The sequence below is a fragment of the Pimephales promelas genome, chromosome 4 (genome assembly GCF_988280905.1).
Source record: "Pimephales promelas chromosome 4, fPimPro1.hap1.1, whole genome shotgun sequence".
NCBI classification, from domain to species: Eukaryota; Metazoa; Chordata; class Actinopteri; order Cypriniformes; family Leuciscidae; genus Pimephales; species Pimephales promelas.
Genome location: NC_142772.1, coordinates 39,946,226 through 39,968,567, shown reverse-complemented (window position 1 = coordinate 39,968,567; position 22,342 = coordinate 39,946,226). Strand labels below are relative to the sequence as shown.

The window sequence follows — 22,342 nt, the reverse complement described above, 5'->3', positions numbered from 1 at the left end:
ATTTTGACATGATGTTTCCATGCAGGTTTATTAAGGGTTACATGACAAGACGTGAAGCAAAAACAACAGACAACTCTGAATACCTGGCCTTCGTCCGACAGAGCTACCTGAACAGACTCAAAGCCAACTTACCAAAAACCGTCCTGGACAAGACCACATGGCTGACGCCTCCCCCAGTTATGACAGAGGTATTCACAAATTCTCTGTTACTAAGATCTGAGAAACCTAACAGTGGCTCCAAAAGGTGTTTAAACACTTAAAGGAATAGTTGATAGCTGATAATTTACTCACCCCGAGTCGAAAAGAAATTATGATTTTTGATGAAAACATTCCAGGATTTTCTCCATATGATGGACTTCATTGGGGACCAAACACTAAACGACACCAGACGATGAATAAGGGTCTTGTCTAGCGAAACGAAGCACAAATGCTCGCTTTGCTCTGTTCTGTGTGACTCTCCTGTTCGAACTCGTTTATTAAAAGGAGTCATTTCGTTCATTTTTTTGGTTGAATAAACCAAATGACTCGAAAAAAGATTAATTTATTTTGATGAACGAGTTTGAACTGGAGAGTCACACAGAACAGAGCAAAGCGAGCATTTGTGCTTATTAAACTTAAACGTTTTTTATTTATTTTTGAAATGACAGACCGTTTTGCTTGATACGACACTTATTCATCGTCTGGTGTCGTTTAAAGTCCTTTGAAGCTGCAGTGAATCTCTCATTTGGACCTTGAACCGTTTGGTTCCCATTGAAGTCTATTATATGGAGAAAATCCTGGAATGTTTTCATCAAAAACCTTAATTTCTTTTTGACTGAAGAAAGAAAGACATGGACATCTTGGATAACATTGGGGTGAGTAAATTATCAGCAAAAGTTTTTTTTTTTTAAAGTGAACTACTCCTTTAAGACAAGGCAAGTTTATGTATATAATATCATATTTCAGACACGATGGTTACAAACAAATAAAAGTACAACAACAAAAAACAATTAAAATGATTTGATTTGATATGTTACACTTGATTTGATATGATATCTAACTTTCATTTGTGCTTAATGCAAAAACATTGACAAAAACATTTTGAGATTTTGGGGGCTATTTGACTTTTATTCCTTTATATTCTGAAGGCTTTTACAGAAGGATTTGCTCATGTAACATTTCCCATATCAAAATTTCTTTAGTTATAACCTTTGACTAAAGTAAAACATGAACTTGATTGTCCATTCATGATTCATGCAATGTTCTGTTCTTAAAATGTATGCAAATCCATGCATATTTAATTGCACAACACCTAATTTGCATATTTACACACCATTTCTGAAAACTTCTAAAGCAAAATAATGTTTGAAATTCTTTATGTAATCAATCAACTGGGGGAGTATGGTGATATCTATTAGTTACATTTGTGTAGTCTGCTGTCCAAATGCTTTTGGGGCCACTGTATGCATACAATTTCAATTTGGAAAAGTCTTTTGACGCTGTTGTTTGTAGACCTCAGAGATTCTGCGACAGCTGCACACACGCATGATGGTGAGAAAGTATGTGCGGGGAATTACGCCACAGAAAAAAGCACAGGTCACTATCACTGTTGTCATAGGCTTTTGTGTCTTTAAAGTACACTTTCAGCCAGTTAATGATGACGATGAAGACTGACTGCTATATCTTTTCACAGCTGCAACAAAAAGTAGTAACCAGTGCCATCTTTAAGGGAAAGAAGGATAGCTATCCTGCAAGCATCGCTGTTCCTTTTGTGGACTCTAGAATCAGTCAGTACAGTTTATTCCACATAAAAACACTAACAGTTTTGCACAGATCTTTTTGCATATCTTACACATTATGTTCCATGTACCAGATGAACAGGAAATCAACATGAGGGTTCTTCAGACTATACGACATGAATGCATCAAGGTAAATCAGAATCTTTTATAAGGCCCAGTTGTCATTCTTGCAGAACAGAATAAGAACCTGTTCTCCATTCATCACCTAAACACAACACCTCTCTCTGCAGTACAGCGTTCCTGTGGTGAAGTATGACAGGAATGGATTTAAATCCAGGCAAAGGCAACTTATTCTCACTCAGGTCGCTGTATACCTGGTTGAAGAGGCTAAGATCAAACAGAAAGTGGACTATGTTTCTCTAAAAGGTAAGTTCAGGTTGGTGCGTAGTAGTAGTAACTCAGTGAAATAAAACAACATTACAGAAGGTCTCCTTTTAATTATTTCCATGTAGCATTCCTCAAGCTTCTTACCCAGATAGTCTCTTCGCAGGTATAACTTTGTACCTTATCTACCCCTAAAAGGTGCATCATGTTAGTACCTACATTACTAAGGGACAATAATGTACTTCTAAGGTTCCAGTATGCATCCTTTAGAGGTAAATAAGATATAAAGTGTACCCTATATGAGCATATTGTACCCCTAATGGTATTTTTTTTATGCATTGATTTTGTTGTTGTTGACAGAGACTATGTATATTTTGTGTATTTAGAAAGTTACATTAGCCTACTGTTTAAAGATTTGAGTCAGTATGATTTTTTTACGGTTTTGAAAGAACCCTCTTACGCTGCATTTATTTGATCAAAAACACAGTAAAACAGTAATATTGTGAAAGATTATTACTTGGGGTTCACAATATATCGGGCACCATATCTGTATCATTTTTAATGTTATAGTTATTGGCCCGATAAGAAATTTTGGACGATATATGAAAGCCGACAAATAATGGATTATTTTCTTTTAGCCGGGACACTTCAGATGCGCACTGTTCGTCATGATGGTTTTGAATTGTTTGAAATATGATTGAAATCACTTAAAAAAGGTGCAGCGCATAAAATGATAATGAGAACATATCCGTTCATAGGTCAGGTTCGGTAATAAAAATGGATTTAGATTTATCAGTCAATATATCGGTTATCGGCTTACAAATACAAAGGGTATCAGCCCAAAATTTTCATATAGATGATTCCCTAATTATTACTATTCAAAATAACTGTTTTCTATTATATGATATATATTTATAAATAATACTTTGTATTATACATGTATTTGCAAAGTTGGTGAGAATAGAGTCCAGAGTGAATTTCTTGTGCACACAGGTGCTTCGGTCAGCAATCTGGGTGACTCCGTCATGATCCTTCATGTTGCTTTTAATGATCCAAAACAGAAGGTGAGCAAACCAGGCTTCACGGGATGTGTGTAAACTCTAAATTGTTTCATGGTTAGAACGTTACAGAAGTTCATGCTTAATTTGCATGTACTAATGTAGTTTCTTTTCTCCAAGGGGGACTTGGTACTTCAGTGTGACCACCTGTTTGAAGCTTTGACCAAACTGGCTATGATCGCAAACAAGCAGAATGACATCAAGGTTGTTCAGGGAAGGTAAAAACACTAACGTCACCTTTTTTCCAACCTGCAATCTTCATGTGGGAACAATGTGTTAACATCTGATCTTCTCACAGCATCAAGTTTGAGATCCAGGCAGGAAAGGAGGGTGGTGTGGACTTCAGCACTGGCCAAGATCCTATGATTTATAAAGGCAAAAATGGTCATCTGATGGTGGTAAGTTTTTTTTTCTTCAGTATTTCTGCTTAAATTTACATTATTGTTCACATGCTTAGACTATTTCATTATCAAAGGTGGCTCCACGGATCAAGTCTCGATGATCTGAAGGAGGTCACCAAGTCTCTGTATATTTTATGAGGGAAATCCTAATGGAAGAAGATACCTCCCAAAATGTGATACACACACACACACACACACCAGACCACTAAGAGAGCAGTATATGCAGATTCAAACACTGTAAAAAAAATATTTTCAAGATTTATCACAAATTTTTTCTTTTGTCAAATCAACTTTATAATTTATTTAGTTCAGATAATTTATTATTATTATAATCCCCTACATGTGTATTAACTCACTTTTTCCAGTTCAATCAACTTAAAATTTTAAGGCAACCAGGTTACTTAATTTTTTTTAAGTTAAACCAACAATATTTTTTTACAGTGAAGCAGCATTGATCACTTGAAGTACAAATGACAGCTGTAGGAAAAAGAAAGCTATTTATGACCAAGTTGTTTAGATTACAGTTCTTGCAATGACAATTCTTGTAAATTAAATGTTTTATTTGGTCATTTCCATGCTTTGTTGTTTAGCCATGTTTATAATATTGTTTTATACCAATACATACAAACCACAGAAATAAAAGATGAACAGAAAAAAAAAACAGTTTGGTCAACAAAATTTGTAGAAATCTTTATTTGTGATAACGTGTATAAATAATTTGTATGTAAAACTTTTTTTTTCCATGTGCACGCCTGTACAAACTTCTCTACAGTATTACAGATTTCATAGTTTGCTTTTTTAAATACACAGTTGATAAAACTAATGAGCACAAACAATCGGTGATGCTAAACGCTGCAGCGAAAGAGCTCGTGCTCCTCTACTTCCTGAAGCTTCTTTGACATGGCCGAGTCTCTGATTACACTCTCATACTTGGTGTCCATTACTCAATTACAGATATACATCCGAACGCTTCTGACTACATCTCAGTTTCTTGTATGTGATTACTTACAAAACCCAAACGCATAATTAACTTGATGGAATTTAATACAGTGCAGAAGAAAAATATTTAAAAGCATAATCTGAGTTTACTGATTGTAGTTCGAAGGGCATAGAAAACTTGCTGATTTCTGGGTTTGATCATCTAAAAAAGTGCCTCATGTACAAGAGTTAAAGAACCATAACACTACACTGCCCTCTACTGACCAAACTCATACAGACCTCTCAAAAATCCAGCACAGATAATCCGCTGAGATAAACGCATATTTTTGCACAAGCATAATAAAATGAAAATTGACAGATTAAGATTAATTTTTATGACACCCTCCTCTGAATGTAAATATAGCAGAGCTCTGGATTGAAAATCCATAATATCTCAGTAAGACACTATCAGCACTGTCAAATGCATGCTCCAACACTTCAATTCAAAGCGCCAAAGCAAACAAAAACAATTATTTGGGGATAAACTAAACTCAAAAAGTCCAACAACTATGACAACACGCGAAACAATAACACTCAAAAGCACAGTATTAATCTATAAGGCACCAGGAACCCTACAGTCTTCAATCAAACAGAAAAAAAGAGAAGAATTAAACAATAAATGACAAAATGGACAAGAATACTATGCCTAACAACTCAATTCTGATAATATTCATCAGCTGCAAATCTACAAATTAAATGACTTGATATATTCATTGTAACTTGCTTTATAAATAGCAAATAGAGCAAAATGTTAAGGGAATGTCATGAATGCAGTAAAACTACCCTTCTGTTCACACTAACACCATCCCAAAACTTTTTAGTAAGGTCCTCGAATGCACAACTGCCGTTTGAGGAGGTGTCAATGCTGCACTGCCCTATATGCTATATTTATATAACATTATCATTGCTAACTAATAATCCTTTGTCTCTCTACGAAAGCAGACTCAGTATAAACTTAACTGACGTGTCCGTGTGCAAATACAGGAGCGTATCTGAAGCGCTGGTAGTTGTTAAGGCACTGAAATGTGGTGAAACTGCAGGGTCACTGGTGGTGGTGAGTGCGGTCATCGGGACGCTTGATATGGATTCTCCGCACTCTTTCAATGCGCTCCCTCTCTTCGTCCTCGTCGATGTGGTGGGAACGACCTGCAGCGCCCCCTGTGGCCTCCAGCAGTGCATTGTCTGGTCCTCGGCCATCTTGAGACTCGTACAGCAAGATGTTGAGGGTCTCTTCATAGATGCGAGCCTCTGGGAACTCAACCTGTGATCGAGGGAAGCATTAAAAAAGGTGAGTGACATAAACCTACAATATTTTAGATGCCAGTTCTCTTTCGGATCTTAGATAAAAAACAGGTTTCAGCTAAAAACCTATGAAAGAAACCAAGTAAAGACAATTGACAGAATAAATTAAAGGGAACAATACGTCACTGTGTTATATAAATGTCTAGGAAGCCCACAATGGCATTAACAACACTTTAAAGTTTAAAAATGAAACTTCAAACAGATCTCCATTACTTTTTTTTTTTCCAAAAAAATAGATAAAGCCTTGAATACCTCTAGCCTCAACCACTAGAATATGGAAATGACTGACTGTACTATGATCACACAGCAAAAAAGTAATGTTATTCCTCAGTATTTTTATCTTGTTTTCCAGGGTTTAGAAATGGGTTATAATGGGTTCAGAAAAAATCTTATGTTTTCATACTCCACTGACTGATTTCTGTTTTAGAAAACAAGACAAAACTACTAAGGAAGCTATACATTTTTGCAGTGCATGCAACATTTAATGGCATGAAATCATTCATTTAAGAATTTCTGCTCTAGTTTAAGTCTTTCATTTGTGGAAGGGCAAATTGAGACTTTTTACAACCCTCATAAACCCTGATGATAAACTGGATAAAATACTTGATTTTCTTTATGTGGACGGACTGATCCCCCTTTACCTTTGTCTGCTTCTTCTCAGTAGCGTAGACTATTGAGGTGCAGCACACCTCTGCAATCTTCCTGCCCTGGCCGTAAAAAGACCAGCAACAAATCTCATCACCAATCACATCCTTGATGAAGAGCACTCGGCCGTTGAACCTCAGAGACAGCTTGTCAAACAGCTCGATGTTCTTCAACATGTTGTCATCAGAGTTGCTACAAAGAGAAAGGGCAAATCGATCAGGTGAAAGCTCGACAGTAGGTGTCCCAGGCAGCAACCCAAAACCTTGAATAATTAAAGGCTAATTTTACCTTGTATATGAATATTTATTGTTACTCCTGTTGTACAGCAGTTTGACTGTAGGCTGCAAACACAGAAAGACAAGTCAAGGTTCTGTTGTGGGCATAAGCAAATACAATTTCTTTAAGATCGACATGGTAGTAAAGCATTTGTACCTTATTAGCAGTGGCAATAAGCCTCTGTTCTTCCTTTGATGATGTCACCAGTGGAACTTTACAGAATGGTTCATATGCATCTTTGTTCTGAAAATGTTTTTAAATCCAAAATGTTATTAAACAAAAAAAAAAAATGACGGAAGATGGAATTATGGAATATGTTAGCTCATGTTATGCTAGTTTTTTTGTTTTTTTTTTAGAAACCATTACTTCAGTGTCACATGATCCTTCAGAAATCACTCTAATATGCTGATTTGGTGCTCAAGAAACATTTCTTATTATTATCATCAATGTAGAAAATGTAGATTTTGCTGCTTAATATTTTTGTGGAAACCGTGATAGACTACCACTCAAATGTTTGAGGCAAGTATGATTTTAAAAAAAGAAGAAAATAAATTAATACTTTTATTAAGTAAGGATACATAAATGAATCAAAAGATACAGTAAATGATTTCAAATGCTGTTCTTTTGAATGTTCTATTCATCAAAGAAGCCTTGAAAAAATGATTATGCAGCAAGAACTGTTTTCAGCATTAATGATATTATTATATGGGTATAATATGGGTATAACAGAGATCATTTTTTTTAAATTTTATTAATATTTCACAAAGTTATTTTACTGTATTTTTTTTAACATACAGCCTTGGTGAGCATAAGATACTTTTTTTGAATGAACATTAAAAATCGTAAGTATTCCAACATTTTGGACCGTTATTGTATATGTGAATAAATGGAGGAACACAAATCTCATTTTTCTCTTGCCCTAATGCAGTCTCTCTATGGTGTGTATACTCTACCTGTAATGCTGCCTGACACTCATCCACCAGACCCTGCACCAGGTAATACTTTGCCTCTGCCAGTAACTCCTCCGTCTCCCTCCGGCTCTCAGGTAATGGGACAACTCCATCCCTGAGGTAGTTCAGGATGGTCCCAAAGTGCTTCCCACACCTGTCAATCAGAATCCAGCCTGGAGAAAGATCAGAGGTTAAAAAAAGTGAGACCTGGATGCTGCAGAACCCCACATTTGCATCCATATGCTTCATCATTCTACTTGAATACTTCTTCAGGCAGCTATATAACAGTACAGGTACCTTCACTATCTGTGAGGACCTCCATACGGCCACTGAACATGGCCTTCAGCATGGTGTCCTGCTTGGTAAGGGTCTGCATGGTGGTGTAGTACAGCGCTCCCCCGACATTCAGCTTTACGTATTTGGAACTGGGACTAGACCCCTTGAAAGAGGTGGTCCGTGTTGTAGCTGCCGGCACAGCCGAGCTCACCACACTTTCTCCTGACATCTCTTCCTGAAAACCAGACAGGGATGGGAATGAATGGTGATGAAGGACACACAAACTAATATTCAGTTTCTTTCAGGAGACTAATGATGACAGGAATCTATATTGCAAAACTCACACACACCACTATCATTCTTTACAGTGTTTATGAAATGTGTATGAACACAATGACAATGTGAAATTTCTTTAGAAGATTAATTAAAACGTCAAATATAAAAATGTATCGACGTTTTTAAAGTTTTAGGGGGTGGGGCAGTGGATATCACATCACATTCCCTTAACCTTAAACATAACGCATGAACAAATTGATTATTTGTAAAACATTAAAGCATGTTAACTTGAGAAACGAGGTTCATCGCACAACGGGACAGGATTTAATGACGTCACACCCAAACCTGCTGGGATTTTTTTCAATTAAACAAAGTAGATTTGAGTCATGTCAATTCCTCTATATCTTTGTTTATGAATAAACATGATTCGTAACTGAATGCAAAGAAAATAAATTGTTTAATTAAAAGTTACTCATAGAAAACAGATAGCTACAGGAGCTAAAGAGCTAAACTAGCACACTAGCTTGTTATCTCCATTTCTTTAAAGACAACACGAAATTACTGGTAAAAAAGCTAATAAGTACACGCAAAACAAATCTTTTTTTAAAATATAATCTAACAGTACCGGATACATTTGATGAAATATCAGACAAACATCTTTACTTACCATAGAAATCCCCCCCGAATCTTTCGGGCCGCTTGGAACGGGTCAGGAATTAGATCACTTCCGGTTGCAGCCCAGACTCGTTCACGAGGCTGCAGGTCACGCGCTTACAGGCATTTCGGGGCAAATAAACGATGACGATCGCCCTTTTCCTTACAGTAGATGGGAAGTAAGTAAATAGTCATAATATATGGAACTGGAAGTAACTCCACCTGTCCAGTGTCCTTTCATTTAATGTTCACACTTCCTGTAATTGTACCTACGCTTATTTGTGAGTGTTGGGGTTTCAATATATCTAACAAAACAGATTCATACAAAGAACTAAACAAAGAACATTTAAAGCAACAGATCTGATCTGATAAAGTTCACTTCACAGTAAAGGCCACATTAGATGCTACATCGTTTTTGGACATGTATACTAAAGGCTGAAAACGAAATGTGAGGAAAAGAGTATATATTTCTGATCGAAGGATCATGTGACAAAGACTGAAGTTCAGCATCATTTCCCAATATTACTGTTTTTTTTTTCTGTATTTTTGATCAAATAAATGCAGGCTTGATGAGCATGCGACTTTAAAAATAGTAATGTTTCCAAACTTTTGATATATATATATATATATATATATATATATACCAAAATAAAAGACAACTGTACCAAATGTAGACTGTTTTCCAAAGACTTTTTTCCACCAATTTTTAAAAATCTTTCATCTCGATGAAGAACAACCATAAATTTGTTTATCTCTATTATTGAAAGTGACGTGTTCGATTTTTAATACATATAAAAGATTTTTCTGCTTCGGTTAAATATGGATTTTATGATTGTCTGTCTCTCCTGAAATACATCTGAACATTTTACAGCACGCAGTTTCACAAAGGGTTCCGCCGTATGTTTCACAAAGCGTTAGTACAAAAATAGCAAACTCTAATAATCCTTAGATTACTCGTTAAAACGTTTAAAATAGTAAAGAGTTATATCGCTTTAATAACGAATCGATATCAATGCACTACAACAAATAACAATTATGATCCATATTTATTGTTATAAATGTTCATCCGGAAGTATTACGATGTTACACCGTTAATGGATTAGAGCTGCGGTTGTCTGGGTCGCTCTTTTGTTTACATCACTTTTCCATTTATTCTCAAACGCTCAGGTAAATGAAATCTCTGTGCATAATGTAAAGACTTTCTTTACATTTTATCTGAAACACGTTTATCAAGTGACAACATTTCCCAAGCGTTGCCAGCTCGCTGAATGTTGCAACTGTGTTGCTAGCTGGATAGCTAACTTAGTGTGAATGTTATTGTCTCCGTGGGTTGGTTACATTCACGTGAACTGCGTTGTCTTTTATTTAATTTTCTACTAATTTAAACTTTTAGTGCTAATATTGTTTCCGTTGAGTGCTTACCCTGTCGTTTAAGCAAACTGTCACCACTGTTTCGAGTAAATGGACTCTCCTCATTTTTGGTCCTATAATTCTGTCAGATAACGTTACTTACTTTTTGCTTTGTGATCTGTTGACATTTCTAGTAAAATCTCCCATATGTTTATAACATGTCATCTCCGGAGTAATTTTATTAATTAAAATCATGTTATTATAATACCTCAACTCATGACTTACAACTCAATAGATCTTTTGTACTTATAATACCTTTCATTTTCTTAAATAAAAGTTAAAAAAGCAAATTACTCTTCTGTTCTGTAGAGTCCAATGGATATGCAGAACAACACACATGGAAATGTGATGGTATTCATGTGACCATTGGAAGCAGAATCCTTACTGAATCACTGCATTAGGGCAAGGTAATTGTGTGCGTGTTCATGTAAGATAGAGGTCTTACTTTTTTTTAAATTGTAAATGAGACACAGTTTTCTTTACTAATTGATCATGCTTTGAGTATTAATGAATCTAATTATACACTTCTGTACTTGCATACATGACTTTGTTTTTGCTCTCAGCTGTGATGTAGATTTTTGTTCCTGGCCATGACATTTTTAAATTTAACCCACAGTTAAGAGTGAAAAAATGTTCACCGCTTCCCAAACGTCCAAAACCCAGTTCCTGGATAAAGCCAGGATAGCACGGGAGGAGCGGAAAGGTTATAAGGAGAAAGAGAGAGCTGCCACACAAATCCAGGCTCTGGTCAGAAGATTCCTCTGCCGTTGCAGGTTGCAAAGGGAAATCAGGTAGGGCTGACACGAACCGTTCTTTAAAAAAGTCCAACATTCCAGACAGTCATATGTCTTTGCAAATTGCTGACTTTGTTGGCCTCAGATAAAAAAAAGTAAAAATGAGGAAAATGATGAGTAGCTTGTTTTTGTTTGTGACAGTGTTATTTGGGATTGTTAATATCCTATTATACTTTTTATTAATTTCATTAATATTTATTTTTGTTTAATTTTGTGTTTTTATCATATTTATTATTTTTTTCTTTTTTAATCTTTCCAAATTTTTTTTTATTATTTTGATTTCAGTTTTACAAAGTTGTTTGAGAATTTATATACATATTATTTACATTTACTTTCTCTTTCAGGAAAGAAGTTGATGATTTCATTGCAATCAGCGATGCAGGTTCAACAAAAAGAAATGCATTATCCATTTTCAAAATTGCAAGAAAATTGTTATTTATATTAAGCAAGGATGACAAGCTGGTAAGCATCACGTACCCTTTTTAAATTAATTTAGATTAAGTTTGGTTAAAATTTGTTTATTTAGGTGAACTATATATATATATATATAATTAGTGATGGCATTGTGTTTTTCTCTAAAACAGAGATTTGAGAAGTTGTGTAGAATCATACTAAGTAGCATGGATGTTGAGAATGAACCTAAAGTAAGTCTTTAACCAAGCAATGCATAAAACATTTTTTTTTATCCTAATTTACGTTATTTCCACATTTCTGCATTGTGGGATGACAAGCTATTGTTTTTCTAGGTTTGGTATGTATCTCTGGCCCTTTCAAAAGATCTCACCATCCCCTGGCTGAAACAGATCAAAGATGTTCTTTGGGTCTCCTGTGAATTTCTGAAAAAACTGAAGGTAATATATTAGTGCTTTATGATCAGTGCTTTATCTTTTTGAATTACTCATCATTAAGTCATTAAGTACTTTCAACAATCAATTCTGAGTCTGTCAGTTATCTGTGCTTCTTGATGAATTCTTATTTCCTGTTTTCCGTTTCTATCTGCAGCCCGACATACTGCAAGATAATAAATTGGTGACGCTGTACCTGACAATGCTGATAACATTCACTGACACATCAACGTGGAAAATCATCAGAGGAAAGGGTCAGTGTCACATAATCAGAACTCATGAGATGATTTGCAGGCTATAATACATAAAACCCTACTAGAATTTCCTGTTTTTTTTTTTAGGGGAGGCCCTAAAGCCTGCTTTAAACAGGATTTGTGAGAACATCATGGGACATCTCAATCAGAAGGGCTTCTACTCTGTTCTTCAGGTACTGCTCATCCAAACAGCCAATCAAAATCTTGTCACAGGCTGTCAGTAGTTTATTTCAATGAATTTGAATGTGTGGTTTGCACTATTAACTAAGGCTGTCAATGTAAATTTGTTAATTTAGTGCAGTTTATATCTTTGGATTATCTTCGTCTGGAAACGTTTCCCAGCAAATAACGATATAGTTTTCAAAGATTTAGGGTCGCTAAATCTGTATTTTCTTCATCAGCCATTACTCCATTCCCCAGTGTTACATAATCCTCCAGAAATCATTCTAATGCGCTGTTCTTATTATCAATGTTCAAATCAGTTGTGCTGCTTAATATTTTTGTGGAAACGGTGCGTTTAAGATAAGGAAGAAAGAGGCGACAACCAGCTAACGTTCAAACACACTTTAATAAATAAACACAAAAAGAAAGTAAAAGCGGCGGCTCCTTACAGACGACTGCTGCACACCCATAAATAAAAACATAACATAAATGTTCAGGCCTGGTCCTCTCTCATCCTTCACTGTCATCGCTCCTCCATGAGAAAATTGAGACCGGTGCGGTTCATTATCAATCACGTCACCGGCTTCGCCCCGTTCTCACGGCCCTCTGCCTCATCCTGCTTGCCACATAGTTATGATTTTTTTCCAGGATTCTTTAATACATAGATAGTAAAATAAAAACAGCTTTTATTTCAAACAGAAATATTTTATTACTGTCATTTTTAATCAATTTAATGCATTCTTGCTGAATGAAAGTATTAATTCCATTACTGACCCCAAAATTTGAACAGGAGTGTAAATGCAATTAATTCAAACAATCAGGTTATCGGATTCCGATTTTTAACTGTTTGAAGCTTTAGGTTAAACTTAGAGTTTGAGCTTCAAACATTTTTCAACATAAGAATCTTTGTCGTTTGCAGATTCTACTTACAAATGGATTGGCAAGATCCAGACCTTCCCTTTCCAAAGGAACCCTCACGGCCATTTTTACGCTGTCACTCAGGTCGGTTGCCATGAGAACTGGTTTGCCTCTCCGAGACATCTCTCGGTCTGATTACATCAGTAGCTCTATTTCTGTGAAGTTGCCTATAATGTGATGAGCTTTTTGTCCTGGTGTATTTTAGGCCAGTTGTCGCTGCACATTTCTCAGACAACCTGCTGAGGTCTTTCCTCCTCCACATCATGTCTGTTCCAGCGTTCATCTCGCACCTCAACACTCTCACTCCAGATGTAAGAAACAAACGCATACGGAAGGATAATAAAACCTCATTTGCACACATCTCAAAGTAAAAATTGTGAGAAAATGATTTCACCTGTCTGAATTTGTGCTCCTTGCAGTGTATGGTCACCATCCAGACCCATGACCTCTTTCGCAAGTTTGTCTTGTTTTTAAGCCGAGAAGAGCAGTGTTTGGATATCTGTGTGTGTCTGGAGGGAAGCCACACTCTGTGCTTACTGGGTAAGCATGTGTGCTTCATAAACATTTTGATTTGGAGAACAAAGGTGGGCTGGTGAATGGAGAGCTGAAAATCAATACTTTAGATGTACTTGTACTACTGGGCCGTGGCCGCTCTTAGTATGTCCTTTATCTCATCATCTCTTTTATGTTTTGTTTCCAGGTAACCTCATTCAGCTGGGATACTTTAATGTAAAAGTTTTAGAGCAGGAGGCGGGTCACTTTGTCAAGGATCTGACAGATATGTTGTCATACTGTCAGAGATATGTGTCTCAGAAGAAATCCAATCTCACACACTGGCACCCAGTGTTGGGCTGGTTCTCCCAGACTGTTGACTATGGGTATGTCATTGTTTTATTGACAAAACAAAGCACATCGTTTCTGAATTTCTCTGTTGCGCTATCTTATTAAGCAATCTTTCATTTTCTCTCTCTTGTTTTTCTCTCTCTCCAGGCTTAATGAGTCTATGCCGTTGGTAACAAAGCAGTTACAGTGTTTGTGGGGAGTTCCTGTGATCTGCACACTCTTCTGTGACGTTCTCAGCAAAAAACTAGAAACTCAAGATCCCACCCCACCACCCTCTCTTCAGCCAAGCTCATTACAGAATAACTTGCCCGTCAAAAGTGAGCAACAATTTGAAACTAAAAAGTTTTTTTTTTTTTTTTTTTACCAGACACATAGAACAAGTGATTTAGTAGATGGTTACACATGAACTATGGTTACGCTAATGATTATCATTAAAGCACACTCAGGGATGTTGACTAAGTATCAGAAGATCACTTATGCAAAATTTTCTGCCATATTTCTGACCACTTTTTTTGTACTAACCCTAAAGACGGTATCATCCACTGGGGTCTGTACCCACTAGGGGGCCTCAGAACACTTCCAAGGGGGTCACGAGATTGCTTAAAATTATTTAATATTTGACAAAAAATAAGGTTTAAAATCAGCTAAAACAACTTAAAAATCTAAATGTAACCTGAAATCCTATTTCTTATGTTTAGTCATTCCCTTAAAAACTTAATTTCCTTAAAACATTTCAAGAACCAGGTTTCTCATGATCTTGGACAACCTGGATATTCTGTACGAGGTTATTTTAAATGGACAAATTGATATAAATTGTGAAGCTCTATAAAATGTTTGATGGGTACAAATAATTACAAACTAAAAAAAGTACTGTAAATTAACTGGTAATAAAACTGGTAATAAAAATGTCAAGCATGAAAAACATGTGCATTATTTTGATTATGGAAATTAATTTAATTATTTAATTGATTTATTTTGAAATATTGCCTCTCCTAGTTTTTGCAAATAAAAAATTGAGCATCATAGTAGAAGTATTGGAAATATACTTCACATATTGTCTTTGAAAATAGGGGGTCTTGGAGATATAGGTTGGCCTAAAGAAACCACACTGTCTCTTAATCTGTTTTAAGTGCTGTTTAAACAAAGGATTTTTATACACAGTGTGATGCTAGTGTCATAAAGTCTGTATTCATCCTGTTTTCACTTGTTAAACTCTCTGCGTGGTTAGATCTGTTCAAGAGAGCGTTCCAAAAGTCTGCGTCTGTGCGGAACATCCTGAAACCGGTCGGGGGGAAGCGTGTGGATTCAGCTGAGGTCCAGAAGGTGTGCAGTATTTGTGTGTTGTATCAGACGGCCCTCACCACGCTCACACAAATCCGCCTGCAGATTCTCACAGGTATGTGCTTTTCATGCACACCTATGAATGTACATTCACTCACGCAAACACTTCAGTAATGTTTTATTTCTTGGTGAGGAATTGTATTTTGTCAGAAACCGAGGTTAATGCACATGCTCCAAGAGTTACAGCTCACCTTGTTTTTCTGGAAAAACTGTTAATGCTTTTATCAGACACTTTTGCATAATAGTTGTCTCTAGGGTAGGGCAAGTCCAAGACCACTGTAGTGTTGGCCAGTGAAACAAAATAATCAAAAATATTCTTGTTAATCTTTATTCTATGGATTCTAATTGAACTGTTTCCAGGACTGACGTATCTAGATGAACTGCTGCCTAAGCTGTGGGCATTTATCTGTGAGCTTGGCCCTCAGGGGGGGCTACGACTCTTCATGGAGTGTCTCAATAATGACACGGAAGAGTCCAAACAGCTCCTGGCCATGCTTATGCTCTTCTGTGACTGTTCCAGACATCTCATCACGTAAGAGTGTTATAATTCACTGGTGCTTCTATTTTGCATTAATTTGATTGATTTAAAAATGTATTCATTTACAGTTATTTTTACTACAAAAATAGTATATATATGTATGTGTTTGCATGTTGTTCTGTGATTTATATTACAGAATCCTGGATGACATAGAGGTGTATGAGGAGCAGATTTCTTTTAAAATGGAAGAGCTTGTCACCATCTCTTCGTTCCTCAACACATTTGTGTTCAAGATGATATGGGATGGTATTTTAGGTGAGCAGGTATTATTTAGCCCATGTGTTTGTTTTTGCAACTAGTGACTTTGTTTATGCATTTTTTTTGTCCAAACTTAGTTTTTTTTTTAGCCATCTCCATATGGAGCCACTGACAATGTGCTTTCTGATTAATTTGTTTCAGAGAATACCAAAGGGGAGAAGCTGGACTTATTCCACAGTGTTCACGGCTGGCTGATGGTTCTGTATGAGCGGGATTGTCGCAGGAGATTCACGCCTGAAGATCACTGGCTCCGCAAGTGTGTCACTGTAACATATCACTGAGCCAAATTACTCTATGGTTTTACTTTAGAGATGGGATTAGGGTCCATTCAAAACCAAATTACTGAGATTATTATTCTCATATAAGGGCGGCGGCTGACAAAATAGGTCTAATTTGCTTTCTTTTTTTCTCCATGTTTAATACAGAGACCTGAAGCCTAGCCTGTTGTTCCAGGAGCTGGAGAAAGGCAAAAAAAGGGCACAGCTGCTACTTCAGTACATTCCTCATGTCATCCCACACAAAAATGTGAGAAACACACTTAAAACAGTGAAATTATTAATGCTCATGAGGTGCCACATGAATGCTTCTGTTGATTGGATCATACAAAGATTCAATTTTAGATTGAACACAATATGTGAAATTTACGGATGTGTTTTTGTCGCAGAGGGTGCTGCTGTTCCGCAACATTGTGACAAAAGAGAAAGAGAGTCTTGGATTGGTGGAAACAAGCTCTGCCTCTCCACATGTGACTCATATAACCATTCGACGCTCACGCATGTTGGAGGTAATGGCTGCTTTGTTATTCATTTGATTGATAAAAACATGAACAATGATTATTATGCCTATTAGCTTTCCTGTAGCTCAAGCAGTAGAGCATGTCACCAAGGTCATGGGTTTGTTAACTTATAAAATGTATACCTTGAATGCAACGTGAGTCGCTTTGGATGAAAGTGTCTGCCAAATGTAAAAATGTGAATGTAGGATAATAATGGTATTAATAGTAATAATCTTTTTCTTTACCTTACTCTTTAGGATGGTTATGATCAGCTGCGGCGTCTACCTGTCAATTCTATTAAGGGAGTGATCCGCGTGAAGTTTGTGAATGATTTAGGAGTGGATGAGGCTGGAATTGACCAGGATGGTGTGTTTAAGGAGTTTTTAGAGGAGATCATCAAGAAGGTTTTCAACCCAGCGCTCAATCTATTTAAGGTACACATTGCTCTCTTTTAGCTCAAATAGTATCAGTTCACCCAAACAATCCTCAATAGACCTTCCTTACTTCACCAATAAACCTCAACTTCATTTTTTTTCTCTCTGTTTCAGACCACCAGTGGGAATGAGAGATTATACCCCTCCCCAACCTCCAGCATCCATGAGAACCACCTTCAGCTGTATGAATTTGTTGGAAAGATGCTGGGAAAGGCCATGTATGAAGGCATCGTGGTGGATGTGCCTTTTGCCTCTTTTTTCCTCAGTCAGGTTCTAGGTCACCATCACAGCACCTTCTATAGCTCCATAGACGAGCTGCCCTCCCTCGACTCAGAGTTCTACAAAAACCTCACCTCTATCAAGGTCAGTGCCAATGTGACTAGTATAGCATTTGTACAGTTTGGAAAATGCTTGATTTTAACCATCATGTTTTCAAGGTTTAATGTTACCCAAGTTTACTATGGTGAACAACTGCAGATAAACAACAAGGTCACTCAATCCTACAAGGCAGCACTAGTGCTTAAAATCTGTTACCCTAAAAACCGCTAATCTACTATTAATAATATTGTATAACTCCTTACTAATGAAAATAATGTGAAGATTTCAAGGTGAAACTGATACATTTCACACTTTCAGCCAGACTTATTCAAATTGCGATTGGTTTCATATTTGTTTTGCTCTTGGTGTAAAAGGAGCATTTGATGGTGATTCGTTTAGCTTTTTCGTATCGCCTTTGGTGTTAAAGGGCCTTTTTTACCATTTTAATATTCTTAAAATTTTACAATACATTGTTAATTTGATGCATATTTCTTCTGTAACTTCATAAATGATTGTATTAAAGTTTTTTACATTTTCATAAAAAAATGAAAGTACATTTATGTCGCTGCTTTTGTGTTTGACTTTAAATTTGAGAATATTAGCCTTTCTTACTGTAAGTGTAATAATATTCATGAGTGTTTATTGATTTGATTTTCAGCGTTATGATGGGGATGTCAGTGATCTGGGCCTTACTTTATCTTACGATGAAGAGGTTATGGGGCAGGTAAGCAACCTACTTTGCTGGTACTTGTAACACTATTGGCTTTCCTTGTTCTCTATAATACTCACTCCTTTCTTTTTCTCATCACAGTTAGTCTGTCATGAGCTAATTCCTGGTGGAAAGACTATGTCTGTCACTAATGAAAACAAGTGAGTCCTATTTGTGTCTCCAGTCAAGTGTAAATAAAATTTCTGTGGCTGAGCTGCCTCCTATTCACATTCAATACAATAAGGAGAAATGACCCGATGAAAAAACAAATTAGTATTGGAAGCAGAACGGTTCAAAAAGCAAATAGGGATTTGCTACCACTGAATACTGAAATTTTCTGCATGCTTAAAATAGGTCAGAATTATTCTTTATTTTCAAGGATAGCCCTTTGAGATGAACCATCTCATTTTCGAGGGGCTCCTTAAAAGAATGAGGGGAATAAAATAATGGTTTCCAGTTCATGTTTGTCATTAACCCTCCATCATCGACCCTTCAGGATCAGCTACATCCACCTGATGGCCCACTTCCGCATGCACACCCAGATCAAGGAGCAGACGGCAGCATTCATCAGGGGCTTCCGTAGCATCATCAACCCAGAGTGGCTGCACATGTTCTCCACCCCTGAGGTCCAGAGGCTCATCTCTGGAGACAACGCTGAGATAGACCTGGATGATCTCAAGTAAACCTGCAGTTCTTAACTCTGGTCTTGAAGGCTTTTGCTTATCAGTTTGTTGATTTGTAATACAAACTAAGAATGATGCAATACATTAAATACAAATTGCTCTCTATAATCAACAAGGCTGGAAGCATCTAATGCATAAATCCCTTCAGTGCACACGGCAATGAAATTAGGTTGAAATTGGCCTGTCAAAAATAGCAGATTTTCACCACACAATTATTTTGGGCAAAATCATTTTGTATTTTTTTTTTTATTATTCAAGTGCAAGAAGGCATGAACAAGAGCTTGATTCAGTACACTGTAAAAATTAATACGACTGAATATGTTAATTCTAATCAATAAAATTGAGCAACAGATTACAATCAATATTATTAATTAAATTTAACAAATTAGAATTGAGTAATAACTAACCTCATGCATTACTTAAATGTTAACCATTTAAAATGAGTAGAATTTACACATTTTTTAAACAAAAAATATCGGAAAAACAGACTGACGTCAAAGATGAATTAAGAACTCAAGAATTAAGAATTGGCCCAACTAAAACACACAATGATCTCCATAATGGTGACTTAAAAATACGGTATTCTGCTTATCATCAGGTGTCTTCAGTGTTGGCAATAAAAAAAAAAATGTTACTAATTCATCTTTGACGTTAGTCTGTTTTTCTGATATTATTGTTTTAAAAAAAATGTGTAAATTCTACTCATTTTAAATGGTTAACTTTTAAGTAATTAATTTGCTTAGTTATTACTCAATTCTAATTTGTTACATTTAATTAATAATATTGATTGTAATCTGTTGCCTCAATCTTATTGATTAGATTTCACATATTCAGTCATATTCATTTTTACAGACTGTCTGAGAAGTGGATTTCTGGGTGAAAGTTACAAATAGAGTTCGCTTTTGCGTCTTTTTGAGCTTGAATATTTATATTGGCAAGGCTTAATCCTTAGCAACACTGCCCGTCAACTATCTCGAGGATTATTCATGTTTGTTCACGCTCATGTTCTCACAATTTACCATTATTAGAATTCATAACTGGCGATTGAAATTGCTTCATATAATCGCCAGTACCGATTTTACTCTCATTTGGCGCTTGGCGAGTGTTGATTTTAGGACCTGTTATATCCATTGTGCAGATCCTATCCAACAATCAGTGCAGAAGTTGCAAAGATGTCCACATGTAGCCCTAATAATCACATGCTGTGAAGAAGAGTCATTAAAAGGTTATTCATAGCGATGCATGTCATGTTCTCTGTCTCCCAGGAAGCACACTGTGTACTATGGAGGTTTCCATAGCAGCCACAGAGTCATTCTTTGGCTCTGGGACATTCTCTCCAGTGACTTCTCCCCTGAGGAGAGAGCCATGTTCCTGAAGGTAATACTCAAATCCTAAAGGAGTTATTTCTATGTTTATTGCCACCTGTGCCTACTAAGTGTCTGTTTCATCGCAGTTTGTTACCAGCTGCTCAAGACCTCCTCTGCTCGGTTTTGCCTACCTCAAACCCCCTTTCTCAATCCGCTGTGTGGAAGTATCTGACGATCAGGTTAGATCATCTTAATTCATTCACTGCTGTGTAAAGATTATGTTGTTTCATCTTTATTTTTTGTCTGATTGTGCATGCAGGACACAGGCGACACTTTAGGAAGTGTTCTCCGTGGATTTTTCACCATCCGTAAGAAGGAACCAGGCGGTCGCCTCCCCACATCCTCCACTTGTTTCAACCTGCTCAAGCTGCCCAACTACAGCAAGAAGAGCATCCTCAGAGACAAACTCCGCTACGCAATCAGCATGAACACTGGCTTTGAGCTTTCATAACCCATGCTGGTTTATTCTACATGTACAAACATCTACAAACGTGAACATCAGCAAGACCGGCGGTGGTTGAAGTATTGAAGGATCTTGCTCTATTGGCATTGTGGCCTTCAATTAAGGCCTCAATTTTTCCATCAATGGCTACTCTGTCTTGTTCACCAAATGGAAAGTGAATGAAGAAATGAACTAACTTCTTAAAATAGTAGAACTGAGCTAAACGCATCAAGTCAGACTGAGAGACTCTTTGAGGAGCTCAACCATAGAAGTATATTAGAGTGTACAAACATTACCTTCAGAAAAGTTTTTGAACCACTTGAAGATCCATATTTAGTGTTATGTTCTTCTTTTTTAGCATTTGAAGCCAAAAGAGCTCCAAACGCCTTATACAATCAGTTTAAAACCAGCTCAGTTTAATGTCTTCAAGTCAGGATTCTTCTGACTCTTTCTTCAGTGAATCGGAGACCGAGAAACTGAACTCAACGTCTGCATGTAAAGTAACTCCAAAACGAAATCTGGTTTTGTCTTTATTGGCTTATAAGCACAGTGGCCATTTGTTGATGAACACTCCTAAACCTCCTTTTAAAGTTACTGCAGATACAATGATGGAGGTAAAGATGTCAGATCTGCAGAAAACAGTTCAGCTTTGTCTCTCAGGTCTCCGTGTCTCACTCCCCCAGGAAGGGAACAGGAAAGCAATACTAACGCAATGCAAGCCATGCAACTCAAGACACAAAGGAGGCTTTTGCCTGTTTGTACGGCAAATGCTTTCAAAAACCATAGCGCACTACACCTCTGCTGGACTTGAGGACAGAGCGTTGAGAGGAAACCCAGCCCTGTTGATTGACTTCAGTGAGACAGAGCCAGCAGTGTGTCAGATAAGAGATGTCCCTGCAGAGATGCACCTTTTCCTGCTTTCTCATGGTATACACTACAGGGCCCCGACCCAGAATGCATCATGGTGACATTTCGTTTTGCTCATTATATTATACTCATTATTCTTCTCTAACACTGTCTTAATGGCAAACTAATACAGGCAAGAATGAAACCACTAAAAGGAATTTTACTCCAGCTTGGAAGTAACCAATCATCACATGACAAATTGCTCTCCCAGTCATCTACTAACTCTCTGGCCATCTTTGCAGTGTATACTGGAATTAAGCCATACGGTGAAGACGACTAGCTATCAAACCAGCTCTTGTAGTGAGTTGTTTTTTTTTCTTTCTTAAAGGGAGAGTGTTACAGTGACTTCCCTGAAAGGTCAATGGGCTCAATGGAATATCATGAATTGATATTCCAAGTGGACAAAAAAAAAAAAAAGAAAAGAAAA

General features: G+C 36.7%; 3 protein-coding genes across 7 annotated transcripts in view; 2 read left to right on the top strand and 1 right to left on the bottom strand.

Moving 5' to 3' along the window:
* myo1ha (myosin IHa) overlaps positions 1-5,141 on the top strand; it is a 21,975-nt gene extending 16,834 nt beyond the window's left edge. For 3 of the 4 annotated variants that reach the window (XM_089130504.1, XM_089130502.1, XM_039658597.2), the window contains 9 exons: positions 26-188; positions 1,492-1,575; positions 1,673-1,766; positions 1,853-1,908; positions 2,009-2,144; positions 3,096-3,166; positions 3,281-3,378; positions 3,459-3,558; positions 3,636-5,141. In XM_089130504.1, the coding sequence (XP_088986630.1) occupies positions 26-188; positions 1,492-1,575; positions 1,673-1,766; positions 1,853-1,908; positions 2,009-2,144; positions 3,096-3,166; positions 3,281-3,378; positions 3,459-3,558; positions 3,636-3,662 (829 nt within the window). In that variant the 3' untranslated portion in view covers positions 3,663-5,141. The remainder of the gene's footprint in view (positions 1-25; positions 189-1,491; positions 1,576-1,672; positions 1,767-1,852; positions 1,909-2,008; positions 2,145-3,095; positions 3,167-3,280; positions 3,379-3,458; positions 3,559-3,635) is intronic. The other variant, XM_089130503.1, reaches the window with a different exon arrangement.
* kctd10 (potassium channel tetramerization domain containing 10) lies at positions 4,237-9,081 on the bottom strand. The gene is made up of 7 exons (XM_039659865.2): positions 8,932-9,081; positions 8,010-8,223; positions 7,716-7,885; positions 6,919-7,005; positions 6,775-6,827; positions 6,483-6,678; positions 4,237-5,800 (listed from the first exon to the last, which is right to left on the bottom strand). Exons 1-7 carry the CDS (start codon positions 8,932-8,934, stop codon positions 5,582-5,584), a joined length of 942 nt encoding a protein of 313 aa, XP_039515799.1. The 5' UTR covers positions 8,935-9,081; the 3' UTR covers positions 4,237-5,581.
* ube3b (ubiquitin protein ligase E3B) lies at positions 9,012-22,342 on the top strand. 2 transcript variants are annotated; one of them, XM_089130501.1, is made up of 27 exons: positions 9,012-9,097; positions 10,638-10,735; positions 10,945-11,119; positions 11,467-11,584; positions 11,707-11,766; positions 11,869-11,973; positions 12,125-12,221; positions 12,309-12,394; positions 13,303-13,385; positions 13,507-13,612; positions 13,721-13,841; positions 14,002-14,179; positions 14,292-14,461; positions 15,373-15,540; positions 15,846-16,017; positions 16,160-16,278; positions 16,423-16,537; positions 16,707-16,806; positions 16,946-17,065; positions 17,314-17,490; positions 17,605-17,853; positions 18,467-18,532; positions 18,620-18,678; positions 19,014-19,196; positions 20,466-20,577; positions 20,654-20,746; positions 20,827-22,342. In XM_089130501.1, the coding sequence occupies exons 3-27, from the start codon at positions 10,959-10,961 to the stop codon at positions 21,016-21,018; spliced, it is 3,210 nt and encodes a 1,069-aa protein (XP_088986627.1). In that variant the 5' UTR covers positions 9,012-9,097; positions 10,638-10,735; positions 10,945-10,958; the 3' UTR covers positions 21,019-22,342. The 2 variants fall into 2 exon arrangements, with proteins under 2 accessions (XP_088986627.1, XP_039515794.1); XM_039659860.2 differs by lacking the exon at positions 9,012-9,097 and adding an exon at positions 9,933-10,085.

Coding starts and splice junctions, on each gene's coding strand:
- kctd10 (XM_039659865.2), bottom strand. Junction 6,679..6,774: donor AATAAATATTCATATACAAG/GTAAAATTAGCC, acceptor TTCTCTTTGTAG/CAACTCTGATGACAACATGT. Junction 5,801..6,482: donor CTGAGAAGAAGCAGACAAAG/GTAAAGGGGGAT, acceptor CCTCGATCACAG/GTTGAGTTCCCAGAGGCTCG.
- ube3b (XM_089130501.1), top strand. CDS start 10,959: ATGTTCACCGCTTCCCAAACGTCCAAAACCCAGTTCCTGGATAAAGCC. Junction 11,585..11,706: donor TAAGCAAGGATGACAAGCTG/GTAAGCATCACG, acceptor TCTCTAAAACAG/AGATTTGAGAAGTTGTGTAG. Junction 17,066..17,313: donor GACGCTCACGCATGTTGGAG/GTAATGGCTGCT, acceptor CTTACTCTTTAG/GATGGTTATGATCAGCTGCG.